General features: G+C 46.3%; 1 protein-coding gene across 10 annotated transcripts in view; it reads left to right on the top strand.

Moving 5' to 3' along the window:
• LOC105499905 (calcium voltage-gated channel subunit alpha1 A) overlaps nt 1–16,711 on the top strand; it is a 433,831-nt gene that overhangs the window by 167,650 nt on the left and 249,470 nt on the right. For all 10 annotated transcript variants that reach the window (XM_011710610.3, XM_071087269.1, XM_071087268.1 and 7 more), the window contains 2 exons: nt 6,553–6,658; nt 8,743–8,882. In XM_011710610.3, coding sequence (XP_011708912.2) covers nt 6,553–6,658; nt 8,743–8,882 — 246 coding nt within the window. The remainder of the gene's footprint in view (nt 1–6,552; nt 6,659–8,742; nt 8,883–16,711) is intronic.

Here is a 16,711-nt window from a genome sequence, read left to right as displayed (position 1 = left end):
AGCCATCAGCCATGCCCACTTTGAGAATTTTCCTTGATGTCCTGAATCCCAAGAGCAAGGTCCTGTTCACAGATGCAAGCCCTCCTTCTTCCCTACGCAGAATCGCTTGGTCTTTTCCAGGGTCACATACCTCTCTCCCGGGCCGCTGCAGGTCCTGATCAATTTCGTTGTGTATCGAGCTCTGTATCTCCTCACCTGCCTGCAGGGCTGTCTGCTATCCTGACTTCCGAGAGCCATTTCGGGAGCCAGCTTTTCCTTCCATCAGGGATGCTTCTCTTCTTTCAGCCCCTGCCCCCCTTTGGCCTCCTAGGATAGCTGATTTTTCTGGATCCCGCTGACACAGGTGCTTTCTCTCTGAGCCAATCAGGAAGCAGAAAGGCTCAGCTCAGCTAACAGAGGCATTGCTCACCGCAGCTGTGAGTTAGAACTCAGGCTTTCTAAATCGGGAGGATCAGGCATGACTTGAGGTCGGGCTGAGAAAGCCTCGCCACCCCCTAACTCGACTACCCAGTGCAACCTTTGACTTCTGCCTAGGGCGAGGCATCTCTTACCACACCAAGAACTCGGCAGCCCATCTTTCTTTCATCTGGGCACGAAGTACATCATTGCATATTTCAGGGGGTTTCACTGTGTCCTTAACATGCTCATGGAGACTTGGCTTGAGATGAGGTCAGGGTTTATAGGCAGGAGGACCCATACCCCCTTTCTTCATTTCCTCCACCGGTGATTTTTGTTTTGTTTTGCTTTGTTTTTGAGACGGAGTCTCGTTCTGTTATCCAGGCTGGAGTGCAGTGGCGTGATCTCGGCTCACTGCAAACTCCACTTCCCGGGTTCAGGTGATTCTCCTGGCTCAGCCTCCCGAGTAGCTGAGATTACAGGCATCTCCCACTATGCCCAGCTAATTTTTGTATTTTTAGTAGAGATGGGGTTTCACCATGTTGACCATGCTGGTCTCGAACTCCTGACCTCTGGCTGATCCACCTGCCTCGGCCTCCCAAAGTACTGGGATTACAGGTGTGAGCCTCCACGCCAGACCCTTCAACCGGTGTTTTTTGGAACATTTACTATATGGTGAATGCTCTCCTGGGCACAGAGAATGAAGCAATGAACAAAGTAGACAAAAAGTCCCCACGTGCATAGAGCGTGCAGTCTCGTGGGAGAGACAGGGAACAAGATAAAGAAGGGAAAAAATAGCAGATGCTTGTCTGGGGACGGGAAATAAAGAAAAAAATAAGCAGGCAAAGGGGTTTGATGGATATGACCTTTGAGTAAAGGCCTAAAGGAAGTGAGGGAGGGAGTCATGTGGATGTCTGAGGAAAGAGTATTCCAGGAGAATGAACAGCAGGTGCAAAGGTCCCTGGGTAGAAATGTGCTTGGGGAGTTTGGGGAATAAAGGGGAGGCCGATGTTGCTGGAGCTGAGTGACTAAGGGAGAGAATAGAGGACATGAGGGGAGGGAGGTAATGGGAGCAGGTCATGCACCTTGCTGGTGCTGGGAGGACTTTGTTTTTGCTTTTGAGTGAGATGGGATCCATGGGAAGGCTTTGAATACTTCCACATGCGTTAGGCTGAAATTTTCTTTTCTGCTTTTGTCTCATTCCAACATTGCTCTTATATCTTCAAAATCTTGGGTTTCTTCTTAGGTTCTTTACCCAAGTGGGAGCAGAAGGCTGGTACCCAGGGCTCTTCAGTTCTCCCCCTGGGGTCAGAATGTGGAGGAGAAAGCTTGGAGGAGAAAGAGGAACCCCCACCTCTTTCTGGATGACTCAAAACCGCAATTACCTGAGCTCCTCCTTCTACCCCTGAAATAGAGGCACTTAGCACTTCCTAAACTTCCCGGTGCACACAAATCCCCTGGCGATCTTTTTAAATGCAGATTCTGACTCAGCAGGTGGATGCGGGGCCTGAGGCTGCATTCCTAACAGGTGCTGGTTCTGGGACCACACTTTGAGTAGCAAGGGTCTAAGGTCTTTGTTGCAGATGTCCATCTGGGGCATGTCTGTGGACACTTGCTGGTGTGTGGGTGAGCAGAGGGAGAGGGGCTGATGTTGGAGAAGCAGTGTGAGTATCTGTGTTTTACAAGAAGAAAATGAAGCAAGGTGGGAGATAAGAACCTCTTTCTTTTTGCCTATGTGCTAAGGTTTCATTGCCATACCCAGAGCGCCCTGGATCTGAAATCCAGGCGACACTGACTGGTTGAAACCCTGATGTTGCAGCCCATGAAAGTGCTGCATGCTGCATGGCGGCCTTCTGGGACTCTTCCTGGAACCTTCAGTGCCGGAGCCGATCCAAAGGAAGTCACATCCCTGCCATTGAGGGGCAGGAGGCCAGGGAACCGGAGGAGTGGGATGGTAGAAGCGCGTGTAAGGAGACTGAGTTGGCAGGGAGAGGAAGCGAAGTCAGCTTCAAATCATAGTGAGAGGAGACCAGGGAAGGGCTTGGCGTTGCTGCTCTGTGTACAAATATTGTCTCTTATTTTCCGGGCTGCAGGGTGAGGCAGAGTGGAGTATTTGTGCAACACGGCCCAGCTTTGTTCTCTGGGCTCCTAATGCCTGTCAGCTCGGAGGCAGAAAGCCAATCAGAGATGATCGTCGGCAAGGCCAGCTTTTGTTGGCTCCCCAAATTGCCCTGAGTCTCAGATTTTGCTTTTCAGAGTGTGCGTGGAGCTCGCCTTCAGCTGCTTTCAGCTGGAGGCAGAAGCTGAAGCTGGTGACAAAAGGAGGCCTGGTTTTCCTGGCTTTCCGAGAGTTTACGGAGGGGGTTTCTGTTTCACACTCCGTTTTCCCACCTGGAAAGCGGGTTCCACTCTCCCTCCGGCCTGGAAGGGATGGTTGTATGGTGCTTCCAAAATGCCAAACCTAACTCCAGGGCAGAAGAGGAGACTGAAACCAATTAATTTTCCAAAGGATAGAGCTAGGAGGAGGGGAGAGGTTTAGCATGGTCAAGTTCCCCAAGATGTACTAATTGATCTCCCTACGGAACACGGGATTTCAGTGCCCCCAGGGGACACTCAGCAATGTTTAGAGACCACTTGAGGTTGTCATCACTGGACAGGAGGGGATGCTACTGGCATCTAGCCCAGGGATACTGTTGAACGTACTGCAGTGCCCAGACAGCCCCACCAAGGAGAACGATCCACCCCTAAACCTAGTGCTGAGGTTGGGAAAACCTGCTCCAGAGTAACCAACACCCTATGGCTTTTCCACTCAAGCAGCCCCTTCTCCAATGCCTACACCTCCTTCTCAGAGATTGCCAGATCCATACGCCTGTTGGAGTGGCGCACTTCTGAGGGGTGTGGCAGGGGGACAGTGGATATTCCCATTCACCGGCTGATCAGCAGGTCACGAGCTAATATGAAATGAACAGGATAGACCCTCCCTACCTGCCCTGCAGATCCTCTGGTGGGACACTAGGGAGGGAGGCCTCCTCGACCCAGATGACAGTTCCCAGGATGCAGGGGGGAGTTTACCTGTGCAAACTGGAGAGAATGCAAATGGGGCACATAGAGATATGGACGTGGACGACCCCTCGCCTGCCTCGGGTCTTGGAAGAGCAGATTCTCAGAGGTCTGCCCTGATTACTGTAATTTTTTTTTTAATTGAGGTAAAATTAATATAATACAATTAACCATTTTAAAGTGGCATTTAGAGCTGGGCACTGTGATTCATGCCTGTAATCCCAGCACTTTGGGAGGCTGAGGAAGGAAGGTTGCCCAGGAGTTCAAGACCACCCTGGGCAACAAAGTAAGACTCCATCTCTTAAAAAAAAAAAAATTAGATACACGCAGTGGCATGCACCTATAGTCCCAGCTACTCAGGACGCTGAGGCAGGAGGATTGTTTGAGCCTAGGAATTCAAGGCTGCAGTGAGCTGTGATCATGCTACTGCACCCCAGCCTGGGTGACGGAGCAAAATCATGTTTCTTTAAAAAAATAAAAATAAACAAAAAAAGAAAGGAGAGGGGAGGGAGAGGCATTTGGTACATTCACAATGTTGTGTAACTATCACCTTCATCTAGTTCAAAAACATTAAGCAGTCACTCCCATTTCCCTTCCCATTCCCCAGGAACAACAAATCTGCTGTCTGCCTCTGGATGTGCCTATTAGGGACATTTTATATACATGGAATCATACAATATGGGGTATTTTATGTCTGCTGCTTTCACTTGGCGTAATGCTTTCAAGGTTCATTCCTCCTTTTTTTTTCTTTCTTTCTTTTTTTTTTTTTCTTTGAGACAGAGCTTTGCTTTTGTTGTCCAGGCTGGAATGCAATGGCACAATCTCGGCTCACCACAACCTCCGCTTCCCGAGTTCAAGCGATCCTCCTGCCTCAGCCTGCTGAGTAGCTAGGATTACAGGCATGCGCCACCACGCTCAGCTAATTTTGTATTTTTTTCAGTAGAGACGGGGTTTCCCCATGTTGGTCAGACTGGTCTTGAACTCCGAACCTCAGGTGATCCGCCTGCCTTGGCCTCCCAAAGTACTGGGATTACAGGTGTGAGCCACCATGCCCGGCCTACTTCATTCCTTTTTCTGGCTGAATACTCTTCACTTCTATGGGTAGACCACATTTGTTTATCCATTCATCCATTGATGAAATTTAGGTTGTTTCCGTCTTTCGGCTATTGTGAATAGTGCTGCTGTGAACATTTGTGTATGAGTGTTTGTTGGAGTACCTGTCTTACCATCCTTTCCTGTTTATACCTTGGAATGGAGTTACTGTGTCACATGGTAACTCTGTGTTTAACGTTTTGAGGAATCAACAACTGGTTTTCTATGACAGTTGCACTGATGTTGTTTTGTTGTTGTTGTTGTTGTTGTTGTTTTGAGACAGGAACTCACTCCCATTGCCCAGGCTGGAGTGCAGTGGTGCAGTCACGGTTCACTGCAGCCTCAACCTCCTGGGGCTCAAGCAATCCTCTCTCCTCAGCCTCCCAAGTAGCTGGCACTACAGGCCTGCGTCACCATGCCCGGCTAATGTTTTATATTTTTTGTAGAGATAGAGTCTCACTTTATTGCCTAGGCTGGTGTCAGACTCCTGTGCTCAAGTAATCCTCCTACCTCAGCCTCCCAAAGTGCTGGGATTACAGGCGTGAGCCACAGCACCTGGCCAGCTACACCATTTTATATTCCCACCAGCACGAGGGTTTCAATTTCTTCACATCTTCACCAACACTTGTTTTCTGTTTGTTTTTAATTTTAGCTATCCTTGTGGGTGTGAAGCTGTATCCCATTGGGGTTTGATTTGCACTTCCCTGATCACTAATACCTTCATGTACTTATTGGCCATTTGACTGTCTTCTTTGGAGAAATATCTATTCCAGCCTCCTGTCCATTTTTCAGTTGGGTTATCTTGTTGTTGTAAGTGTTCTTTATATATTCCTGGTACTAGACCCTTATCAGATACATGATTTGCAAATAGCTTCTCCCATTCTGTTACTTGTCTTTTAACTTTCTTGATAGTGTCCTCTGATGCACAAAAGGTTTAAATTTTGATGAAGCCCAGTGTATCTGTTTTTTCTTCTGTGGCTCATGCGTTAGGTGTCAAATCTGATCACAATGTTTTATTTATTTATTTATTTACTTATTTATTATTTTATTTATTTTTGAGATGGAGTCTTGCTCTGTTGCCCAGGCTGGACTGCAGTGGCTTGATCTCGGCTCACTGCAACCTCCACCTCCCATGTTCAAGCGATTCTCCTGCCCTGGCCTCCCAAGTAGCTGGGACTACAGGTGTGTGCCACCACGCCTGGCTAATTTTTGTATTTTTGGTAGAGACAGGGTTTCACCATGTTGGCCAGGCTGGTCTTGAAGTCCTGATCTCAAGTGATCCACCCACCTCGGCCTATATTTGTCTATTTTTAATTTATCTTTTTTTTTTTTTTTTTTTTTTTTTGAGACAGAGCCTCCTTCTGCCACCCAGGCTGGTGTGCAGCAGTACAGTCATTGCTCGCTGCAGCCTCCACCTCCTCGGCTGAAGCGATTCTCTCGCTTCAGCCTCCCAAGTAGCTGGGACCACAGGTGCCGGCCATCATGCTGGGCTCTGCCACTATATTTGAAATTGCAGCCCTGACCCTTTCCACTGTCTATAGCCTTCACCATCTTACTACATAACACAGAATATATGATGTACTATATAACATGGTACATGCAGTTGACTGTATAACGTAGTATACATGATGTAGTTATCTCAATTATTTGCTCCTCCTCTAGGAAGCAGGAGGAAGCTTCTCCTCTTGTCTGCTTTGCTCTCAGCTGTGTCCCTAGCCCAGAACAGAGTCTGGCACGCAGCAGGTACTGAATGAATATGTGTTCAATGAATATTGCTGGTGAGATAGAAGGTGAATATCCACGTTTCCCTTTAGAACTCACCTGCTCTGGGTTTGAGATCTGCAGGGATCTACTCCAGAGAGGAGAAAGAATAATTCCACCTGTACTGATGAGTTGGGAGGATCTGGAGGGCTTGAGATCTTTCTATTGGGGTCACTGGGCGTGGGTGCCCCTCCAAACACCCTTCTTTTCTTTAAACAAGATTTTTCCTTAATTCCCCAATACTCCCTTTGAATATATGATTTTAGCCACCATCATAGCGAATTGCATCGTCCTCGCACTGGAGCAGCATCTGCCTGATGATGACAAGACCCCGATGTCTGAACGGCTGGTGAGTGGTGTCTTTTCTCGGGGGCTTCTCCTTGGCTTTAGCAGGACTTTGATTTTTGGGGGAGTGGAGCAGGGCACACAGGAGGCTCACAGTCCTGGAGCCCAGAGCCAGATCATGGGAAACCTAAATTTCTTTTTTTTTTTTTTTCTTGAAACAGAATCTCGCTCTGTCACCCAGGCTGGAGTGCAGTGGTTTAATCATAGCTCACTGCAGCCTCCACCTCCTGGGCTCAAGCCATCCTCCCACTGCAGCCTTCTGAGTAGCAGGGACTACAGGTGCCACCATGCCCAGCTAATTTTCTTATTTTTGTCTTTTTTGTAGAGATGGGGGTCTCACTAGGTCGCTTAGGCTGGTCTCAAACTGCCTACTTTGGCATATGACATAATTTCAGGCAGTATACTCAAATGAACATTGTTAATGTTAATAATTATGTCTTGACCAGGCACGGTAGCTCACGCCTGTAATCCCAGTACTTTGGGAGGCCAAGACAGGTAGATCACTTGAGGTCAGGAGTTCGAGACCAGCCTGACCAACATGGTAAGAGCCCGTCTCTACTAAAAAAATAATGCAAAATTAGCTGGATATGGTGGCGCACACCTGTCATCCCAGCTACTTGGGAGGCTGAGGCAGGAGAATCGCTTGAACGTGGGAGGCGGAGGTTACAGTGAGCCAAGATCACATCATCGCACTCCAGTCTGGGCAACAGGAGTGAAACTGTGACTCGGGGGAAAAAAAAGAAAGAAAGAAAGAAAAAAGAATATTACAAAGGATATAGATGAAGCAATGCATAGGGTGAGATACAGGAGAAGGGTGTGGCTGGCAGTTTCCAGGTAGCTTCAGGAGGGGAACTGGCATGAAGACCAAGGCATGATTCGAGGGTTAGGACTTTCAGCCCCACCCCCCAACCTCTGGAAGGGCAGAGGAGCTGAAAATCAAGTTGATCACCAATGAATGATTTAAATCCAACCCTCTAATCATGCCTTGGTTTTCCCGGTGACCAGCCCCCATCCTGAAGCTACCTAGAAGCTGCCAGCCGTCAGTGAGTCCTTAGCCTACAAAAAGACATCCCTTTGGAGATCCCAAGGATTTTAGGAGTTGTACGCCAGGAAACAATGTCGAAGACCCAACATACATTTCACAAGGTCACAGTCTTCTAAAAACTATAACTAGCCTAGCAAACCTATGATGTCTAGACCTTTGCATTTTCACTTAAAATAATGCTAAATAAAAAGAGTCCGTTGAAAGACTGGTAAGCAAATAGACGTACCAGTGGCAAGCTGATGTGGAAAAAAAATCATTCAGGCAGAATGAAATGATTGAAGCTTGAGAAACATTGTTGTAACAGATGGGAAGACATTCACATAGGGGCTCTGATGGAGAAGAGCTTATAGCTTAATTTCAAATATGATAGATTATCAGCTGGAAGCCAGAAGCAGCTGGAGGTTCTGCAGAGGAACTGGAGGTGAGGATACTGGCCACTTATCAGCCAGTACAGAACTCCTATTCCAAACCTTTAACAATCTACCAGCTGAGAACCATCCTAAGGAGTCAGATTTAGGAGTGAGGTCAATGCACAAGCTCCAGCCTCAAATGCCTTGAACGCTGCGTGTGACAAGTAAATCCTCTAAACCAATGCTTTCCATTAGAACTTTCTGCAGTCACAGAAATGATCTCCATCTGCCCTGTCCAGTAGGATCGTCACTTGAAATGTAGCCAGTGTGACTGCAGAACTGCGTTTTTTAATTTTATTGCATTTAAATTAATTTTAATTGAAATAGCCACATGTGGCCTGTGACTGTCGTATTGAATAAAGCAGGTGCAAACAAGCAATTCTGTTTGGCCAAGTGATATGTGACGTTGGCCCAAAAGGAATGAAGGAGGAAGTTGCCTTCTCTGAGCATTGGCTTTGCTTGCAAAAGGCTTTGGACAAGAGAACTCTGCAAGAGGCAGTGAGGGGTGGTGAGTGCAGGAGGGTCAAGGGAAGTGAGACGGTGGTGGATACTGATTTCTAGATGGGCTGGTTCCCTGGTCTTGCCAACATCTGCCCAGCCCAAGACGCTGAACTTGCGTTCTCTCCCTTCCAGGATGACACAGAACCATACTTCATTGGAATTTTTTGTTTCGAGGCTGGAATTAAAATCATTGCCCTTGGGTTTGCCTTCCACAAAGGCTCCTACTTGAGGAATGGCTGGAACGTCATGGACTTTGTGGTGGTGCTAACGGGGTAAGTGGCACGTGCTATACTCTTTGGATTTAACTAGCTGAAGGATTACGAGGCTTTTGGTTGGTGTGGTTTGCGCCGGGCTCAGGAAGGCTGAGCCCTTGTGTTCTCCCTCCCCTCATTATGCACCTGCCTCCTTTCTGCCAACACCCCACATCCATATCTCAGCTGTATATTACAGCAGATGCTTTCTGTTACAATTAAAATAATAGCTCATTATCGTTGGCTGCTTCCAGAGTGCTTTATGCGCATTCTCTAATTTAATCCTTGCAACAACCCACTGAATTAGGAAATATTAATATTCCCATCTGACCACTGAGGAATCGGAAACTCAGAGCGTAACTTGCTTAAGGCCACCAAGCAAGTAAGTGATGAAACTGGGATATGAACAGAAGATTATGCATTCCAGAACTCAAGGTTTTAAGTGTTGTACGTGCATGGATCTCTTGATTTGCTTGAGGATATCTTGCTTTTATTTCAACTTGGTGAATGTGTTTTGAGAATGTCTGGGTGCAAGGGATTGTGATTATGACAAAGGAGAAAAGCAAGCTAAATAAGGTGCAGTCACTGTCTTCAAGGAGTTTTCAGATCCATATATGATGAACTGTGGTTGAAATGTGTGTATGCTTTCCTTGAAGCACCCTGTATGAGGTAGCACTTGCTGGTATAACAAAAAATAATGACTTAACACAGCAGAAGTTTATTTGTCACTCATAGTAAATTCAAAAGTGAGCTGGGTGTGGTGGTGCATGACTGTAATCTCAGCACTTTGGGAGGCTGAGATGGGAGGATCACTTGAGCTCAGGAGTTCAAGACCAGCCTGGGCAACATAGTGAGACCCCCCCCCCACCGTCACTAAAACATAAAATAAAAAAAAAATTAGCCAGGCATGGTGGTACATGCCTGGGAGAATTGCTTGAGCCCAGGAGTTGGAGGGAGCAGTGAGCTATGATCATACCACCACACTCTAGCCTGGGCAACAGAGCAAGACCCCATCTCAAAAAAAAAGTCCAAAATAATTGTTCCAGTTGGCAAGTTCATCTGCTCCAATGACTGACGGACCCTAACCCTTGCCGTATTGTGGATCTTCATTGTCAGCCCACAGCATCCAATAACTCCATGCTTGTCTGTATCAAACCAGGAAGGAGAAATGAGCATAGAAGGTGATACTTGGGAAGGTTTATGAGTTTGGAAGGGGTGTGACCCATACCTGTTTCATTCATATCCTGTTGGCTAGAACTGGGTCACATGACCACACATCACTGCAAGGGAAGCTGGGAAGCATCAGATTGTGCTTAGAAGAAAAGGGAAATGGATTTGGAGAATTACCCACTAGTCTGTCAGGGACCTTAAAGACTTTTATTAGATTCCAGTAGGGACTTTACTATCTGTTACCAGTGGCTGGTTCCTCCACTTCCCACTCTCTGCTCTCCTCTGAGCTAAGTCTGGGCTCTTCTATTCTAAGATCCTTCTTCACTGGGACACCTTTTTCATAGTAATCATTTACAGGATCGTAGCTCTCCATGTTTTGTTGCTGCTCCATGTTCTATCTCTCTTGGTGGATGTGATGGGTTGCAGCACCCACGCTGTGCTGGCTGGACTCTCAGAATGCAGATTTGTTTCAGAGCAATGTTGCCTCTCACAGAAGGAACTGTGGCCTATTGGGCTGTTTCTGTAGAGGCCTTCAGATGTCAGTGGTCTGTTGTAAGGACTCTGGGCTAGCTCTCATGGGCTTGGTGGTCACAGAGGGATCTTTGTTGGTTGTGCTCACAGTTCAGTGACTTGGGACCTTGATGGGTTCCAAGGACATATTATGGTGCTGGGCACTTTTCTCTTACCCTACTAGGAAGCTCACCTGGAAACAGCCTAGTGGCTAACTTTTTTGTTGTTTACAAAATGTAAACCTGGGCAGGGTGGCTCATGCCTGCATCCCAGCACATTGGGAGGCCAAGGTGGCAGGATTGCTTGAGCCCAGGAGTTTGAGACCAGCCTGGGCAACATAGCATGACTGCATCTCCACAAAATAAAAATTAAAAATGTGTAAAGCCGGGTACAACGGCACATGCCTATAGCCCCAATTACTCAGGAGGCTGAAGAGGGAGGATTGCTTGAGCCTAACTAGTTTGAGACCAGCTTGGGCAAGCTAGCAAGATCCCATGCAAAAATAAGTACAGAATAATAGAGCAAACACCTGTGTATACATTCATTTATTCAATGACTATTTATTGAACACTTCTATGTGCCAGGTCCTGTTCTAGGCTCTGGGACACAGCAGTTAAACGAAATAGAAAAATCCCCTGTTCTCATGGAGCTGCGAGTCTACTGATGGGGATGGACACAATTGATGGATGAATCAAGTGTGTCAGATGGCGGTGAGGGGTACAGAGGAAAAATAAAGCAGGGGAGGGATGGGATGTGTGGCAGGCAGGGGTGAGGGGTGCTGGAAGCCAGGGAAGGCTTCACTGGGAATGTGACATCTGAATGAAAACCTAAGGGGAGGTGAGTGAGTGAGCCATGAGGAGAGCTGGAACAGAGTGTCAGGCAAAGGGAACAGCCAGTGCAAAGGCTCTGAGGCTGGACTGTATCTGATGTGTTTGGTCAACAGTAAGAAGGCTCATGTGGCTAGAGAAGGTGACCAGAAGAATAGGGAGAACTGAGGATAGAGAAGTAATGGAGTAACCTGCCATCAAAACAAAACCTTTCTCTCTTTTTTTTTTTTTTTTTTGACAGAGTCTCCCTCTGTCTCCCAGGCTGGAGTGCAGTGGTGCGATCTCGGCTCACTGCAGCCTCTGCCTCCCAGGTTCAAGTGATTCTCCTGCCTCAGCCTCCCAAGTAGCTTGAATTACAGGCGTGTACCACAACACCTAGCTAATTTTTGTATTTTTAGTAGAGACGGGTTTACACCATGTTGGCCAGGCTGGTCTCGAACTCCTGACCTCAAGTGATCCACCTGGCTCAGCCTCCCAAAATGCTGGGATTACAGGCATAAGCCACTGTACCCAGCAAAACAAAACCTTTCTAACCTTTCTAATCCCTGTTTTCTCCCTCCCTAGACCCATTCCTTTCTCTCCCCCATCTGGGGCACTTTCCTGAATTTTATGTTTATTATTTCCATTTATGTATTTACACTTTGGCTGCCTAAGTATATAAGAAATAGATGCTACCTATTTTTATACTTAAAAATGTTTTTTAAATAGCATCAGAGTGAGAACAGTTTACACTTTGACTACATACGTAGATAAGAAATATGTGGGCTGGGAATGGTGGCTCACACCTGTAATCCTAGCAATTTTGGAGGCAAAGATGGAAGGATTACTTGAGGCCAGAAGTTTGAGACCAGCCTGGCCAATGTAGTGAAACCCCGTCTCTACAAAATGAAATAAAATGTAATAAGATAATCAGCTGGCCATGGTGGTGTGCTCCTGTAGTCCCAGCTACTCAGGAGGCCAAGGTGGGAGGATCACTTGAGCCCAGAAGGTTGTCATTGTAGTGAGCTATGACTGCACTCCAGCTTGGGCAACAGAGCAAGACTCTGTCCCTAAAAAATAATGTTTTGTTTTTGTTTGAAATAAAGGCCAGGTGTGGTGGCTCACACTTGTAATCCTAGCACTTTGAGAGGCCAAGGCGGGAAGACTGCTTGAGTCCAGGAGTTTAAGACCAGCCTGGGCAACATGGTGAAACCCCATGTATACAAAAAATGCAAAAACAAGCATGCATGATGATGCATGCCTGTAGTCCCAGCTACTCAGAAGGCTGAGGTGGGAGGATCACCTGAGCCCAGGAGGTCAAGGCTGCAGTGAGCTGTGATTGCACCACTACACTCCAGCCTGGGTGACAGAGTGAGACCTTGTCTCAAAAAATAAAGAAATAAAAATTTAAAAAAGAAAAGAAAGAAAAAAAAAGAAATACATGGTACTGTTTTTCAAACTTCACATTTCTCTAACCTGACTTTTGTGTTTGACATGAGATAAATCTGATTAACGAGAATAGTTTTCATGCATCCATTTTCACGACTGCGTAGTATTCTGTGGTAGGAGTATGCTGCCGTTGTATTTATTTATTTGGATTGTTTCCAGCTTTGGGCAATTTTGGAGCAAAGTGTCCCTGCTTTCTCCCGAGTGAGTTTCTCTAGGGTACACACCCAGGAGTGGAACTGCTGACTTGTATACTGTGTGCATCCTCAGCCCCAGTAGGTATTGCCAAATTACTCTGCAAAGTGGTTGCGCCAATTCAGGCTCCCTGGGGGCTGGCTTCTGCTGGCTGGGGCTGGCTTGACCTTGCTGACAGGAAGGAGCCTTAAAAAAATCCCTTAAAAATCCCTGTGTGGTGTTTTTTTTTTGTTTTACTTTTATTTTAAGTTTAGGGGTACAAGTGCAGATCTGTTACATGGGTAAACTTGTATCATGGGGGTTTGTTGTACAGGTTATTTCATCACCCAGGTATTAAGCCTAGTACCCATTAGTTATTTTTCTTGATCCTATCTCTCCTCCCACCCTCCAAAAGGCCCCAGTGCGTGTTGTTCGCCTCTGTGTGTCCGTGTGTTATCATCATTTAGCTCCCACTTAGAACACGCAATATTTGGTTTTCTGTTCCTGCATTAGTTTGCTAAGGATAATGACCTCCAGCTCCATCCATGTCCCTGCAAAGGGCATGATCTTGTTCTTTTTTATGGCTGCATAGTATTCCACGGTGTATATGTACCATATTTTCTTTATCCAGTCTATCATTGATGGGCTTTTGCAACCCTGTTTTTTGTTTTTCATAATAACGTGGTTATGGAAATACTTAGGGAAACTCATATACTACTGAGTGGTGTGATGGTTAATATTGAGTGTCAACTTTATCAGCTCGAAGGATGCAAAGTATTGTTCCTGGATGTGTCTGTGAGGGTGTTGCCCAAGGAGATTAACATTTGAGTCAGTGGACTGGGAGAGGCAGACCCACCCTCAATCTGTGTGGGCACCATCTAATGAGCTGCCAGTACAGCCAGAATAAAAGCAGGCAGAAGAAGTTGGAAAGAGCAGACTTGCTGAGTCTTCTGGCCTTCATCTTTGTCCTGTGCTGGATGCTTCCTGCCCTCTAAAATCAGACTCCAAGTTCTTCAGCTTTTGGACTCATGGACTTACACCAGCGGTTAGCCAGGAGCTCTCGGGCCTTTGGCCACAGACTGAAGGCTGCACTGTCAGCTTCCTACTTTTGAGATTTGAGGACTCGGACGGATTCACCACTGGCTTCCTTGCTCTTCAGCCTGCAGAAGAGCAAGTGTTAGCCAGGATGGTCTCGATCTCCTGACCTCATGATCCGCCCATCTCGGCCTCCCAAAGTGTTGGGATTACAGGCTTGAGCCACCGCGCCCGGCCAATCTGGTCTGTAGTTTTAATTAGATTCTCAGGGAATCCTGACCCTATCATGGGCTATTGTGGGACTTTACCTTGTGATTGTGTGAGTCAGTGCTCCTTAATAAGCTCCCTTTCGTATATACATCTATCCTATTAGTTTTGTCCCACTAAAGAACCCTGACTAATACAGGTACCTAGTGGGTCTGAATAAGTGATCATTAAACTGAAGGCAGTCATTCAGTATGTCACTTTGTCACTTATAAGTGTTCGTATCCACCTGCTTACAACAAGGTGGCCTTTCTTCAACTTTCCTATCATCTGATGAAGGAGATTCTAGATTCATTCCTCTACACGAGAAATTCTTCATCTAGAACAGATAGATCCTAAGGGTGAGAGCTCATCGTTGGGATGAATGAATCTGCTGAAATTTTATGCAAGAAAAAAGTTGTGTATATGTATATTTTTTTCTGGTCTGTAGTTTGTTTTTTTTGAGATGGAGTCTCGCTCTGTCGCCCAGGCTGGAGTGCAGTGGCCGGATCTCAGCTCACTGCAAGCTCTGCCTCCCGGGTTTATGCCATTCTCCTGCCTCAGCCTCCCGAGTAGCTGGGACTACAGGCACCCGCCACTTCGCCCGGCTAGTTTTTTGTATTTTTTAGTAGAGACGGGGTTTCACTGTGTTAGCCAGGATGGTCTCGATCTCCTGACCTCATGATCCGCCCATCTCGGCCTCCCAAAGTGATGGGATTACAGGCTTGAGCCACCGCGCCCGGCCAATCTGGTCTGTAGTTTTAATTAGATTCTCAGGGAATCCTGACCCTATCATGAAGAGCTTCTCTTCTAGGTTGGGTTCCTTTCGCATCCCCTTCTCCGTTCTTTTTGTATTCATCATGCATTTCTTTCACTTGCTTTTCTTGCTCTTATTTCTCTGGTAGTCAATTATCCTTCTTGTCTGGTGGTTCTGTCTCATTCAAATCAGGCGCATTGCTTAAGTTTTATTACTCCAAATTCCAAGGTGCTGTTTAGTGTCCTGTTGTGTTGTAAGCTAGGAACAGGGAGGGGAAAGTAAAACGTTCTGCATGAGCTGGGTGCAGTGGCAAGCACCTGGAATTCCAGCTTTTGGAAGCTGAGGTGGGAGGATTCCCTGAGCCTAGGGGTTTAAGGCCAGTCTGGGCAACAAAGTGAGATTTTGTCTAAAAGAAAAAAAAAAATTTAGGCTGGGCGCTGTGGCTCATGCCTGTAATCCCAGCACTTTGGGAGGCAGAGGCGGGCAGATTGCTTGAGGTCAGGAGTTCGAGACAAGCCTGGCCAACATGGTGAAACCCCATCTCTACTAAAAATACAAAAAAAAAAAAAAATTAGCCTGGCATGGTGGTGTGGTGTGCACTGGTAATTCTAGTTATTCGGGAGGCTGAGGCAGCAGAATCACTTGAATCCAGGAGGCAGAGGTTGCAGTGAGCTGAGATGGTGACACTGCACTCCATCCTGGACGACAGAGTGAGACTCTCTCAAAAAAGAAAAAAGGAAAAAGAAATAAAAAATACACACACACACACAAACATCCTGCAGACCTAGCCTTCTGCCAATGTCAATGGTGAAGGAACACAGTAGACACTTAATTCTGTGTTTCAGAGAAGAGGGGACTCAAATATACTAATTTGACATTGAGACAGTGATGACTTTAATGAGCACAATGAGTAATTTCTTTTTTTTTTTTTATTGTTTGAGACAGAGTGTAGTGGTGGTATCTCGGTTCACTGCAGCCCCTGCCTCCTGGGTTCCAGCAGTTCTCTTGCCTCAGCCTCCCGAGAGCTGGGATTACAGGCACATGCTGCCATGCCCGGCTAATTTTTGTATTTTTAGTAGAGATGGGGTTTCACTATATTGGCCAGACTGGTCTCGAACTCTGGACCTCAGGTGATCTGCCCACTTTGGCCTCCCAGAGCGCTGGGATTACAGGTGTGAGCCACCGTGCCCAGCCTAATGAGTACTTTCTGATTAACCTGTTGTCCTCTCAGATTCCTGAAGCAAACCACAGCGTTAAAACATCATTCATTTTTTGTGAACTACCAAGGTGTTTGCCTTCCTCTTGGGCGAAGTTTGGTGGAAAAGATCTTACTCCAGATATCTGTTTGTTCTTTGTAGCTCAGAGCCTCAGAGAAATCCTAACTTTGTAATTTTGTCAAACCTTTGTAAGGCATATTTTTATTGTATTTGTGTTCTGATCATGAAACTGAAAATGTGTAAGAGGAAGATTTCAGAAGCTTGGCTGTATGTCTGAGATGATAGTTCTTTTACTGTCATTCTCAAATATATGTAAATATTGAAGAGCTCAAATAACACAAATTATGCATGTTAAGAAAAGAGACTGTGAACCTCACCAGAGAAGGGGTGAGCACAATTTTTTTTTCTTTTTTTTATTCACAGGGTTAGCACTGTACCTGGCACATAATAAATTCTCAGTAAAATAAATGGTTGTTAAGCTGGAAAAGGGTA

This window comes from Macaca nemestrina, chromosome 20 (genome assembly GCF_043159975.1).
Source record: "Macaca nemestrina isolate mMacNem1 chromosome 20, mMacNem.hap1, whole genome shotgun sequence".
NCBI lineage: Eukaryota > Metazoa > Chordata > Mammalia > Primates > Cercopithecidae > Macaca > Macaca nemestrina.
The sequence above is the reverse complement of the archived record's forward strand: the minus strand, read 5'-3'. Positions and strand labels throughout refer to the sequence as shown.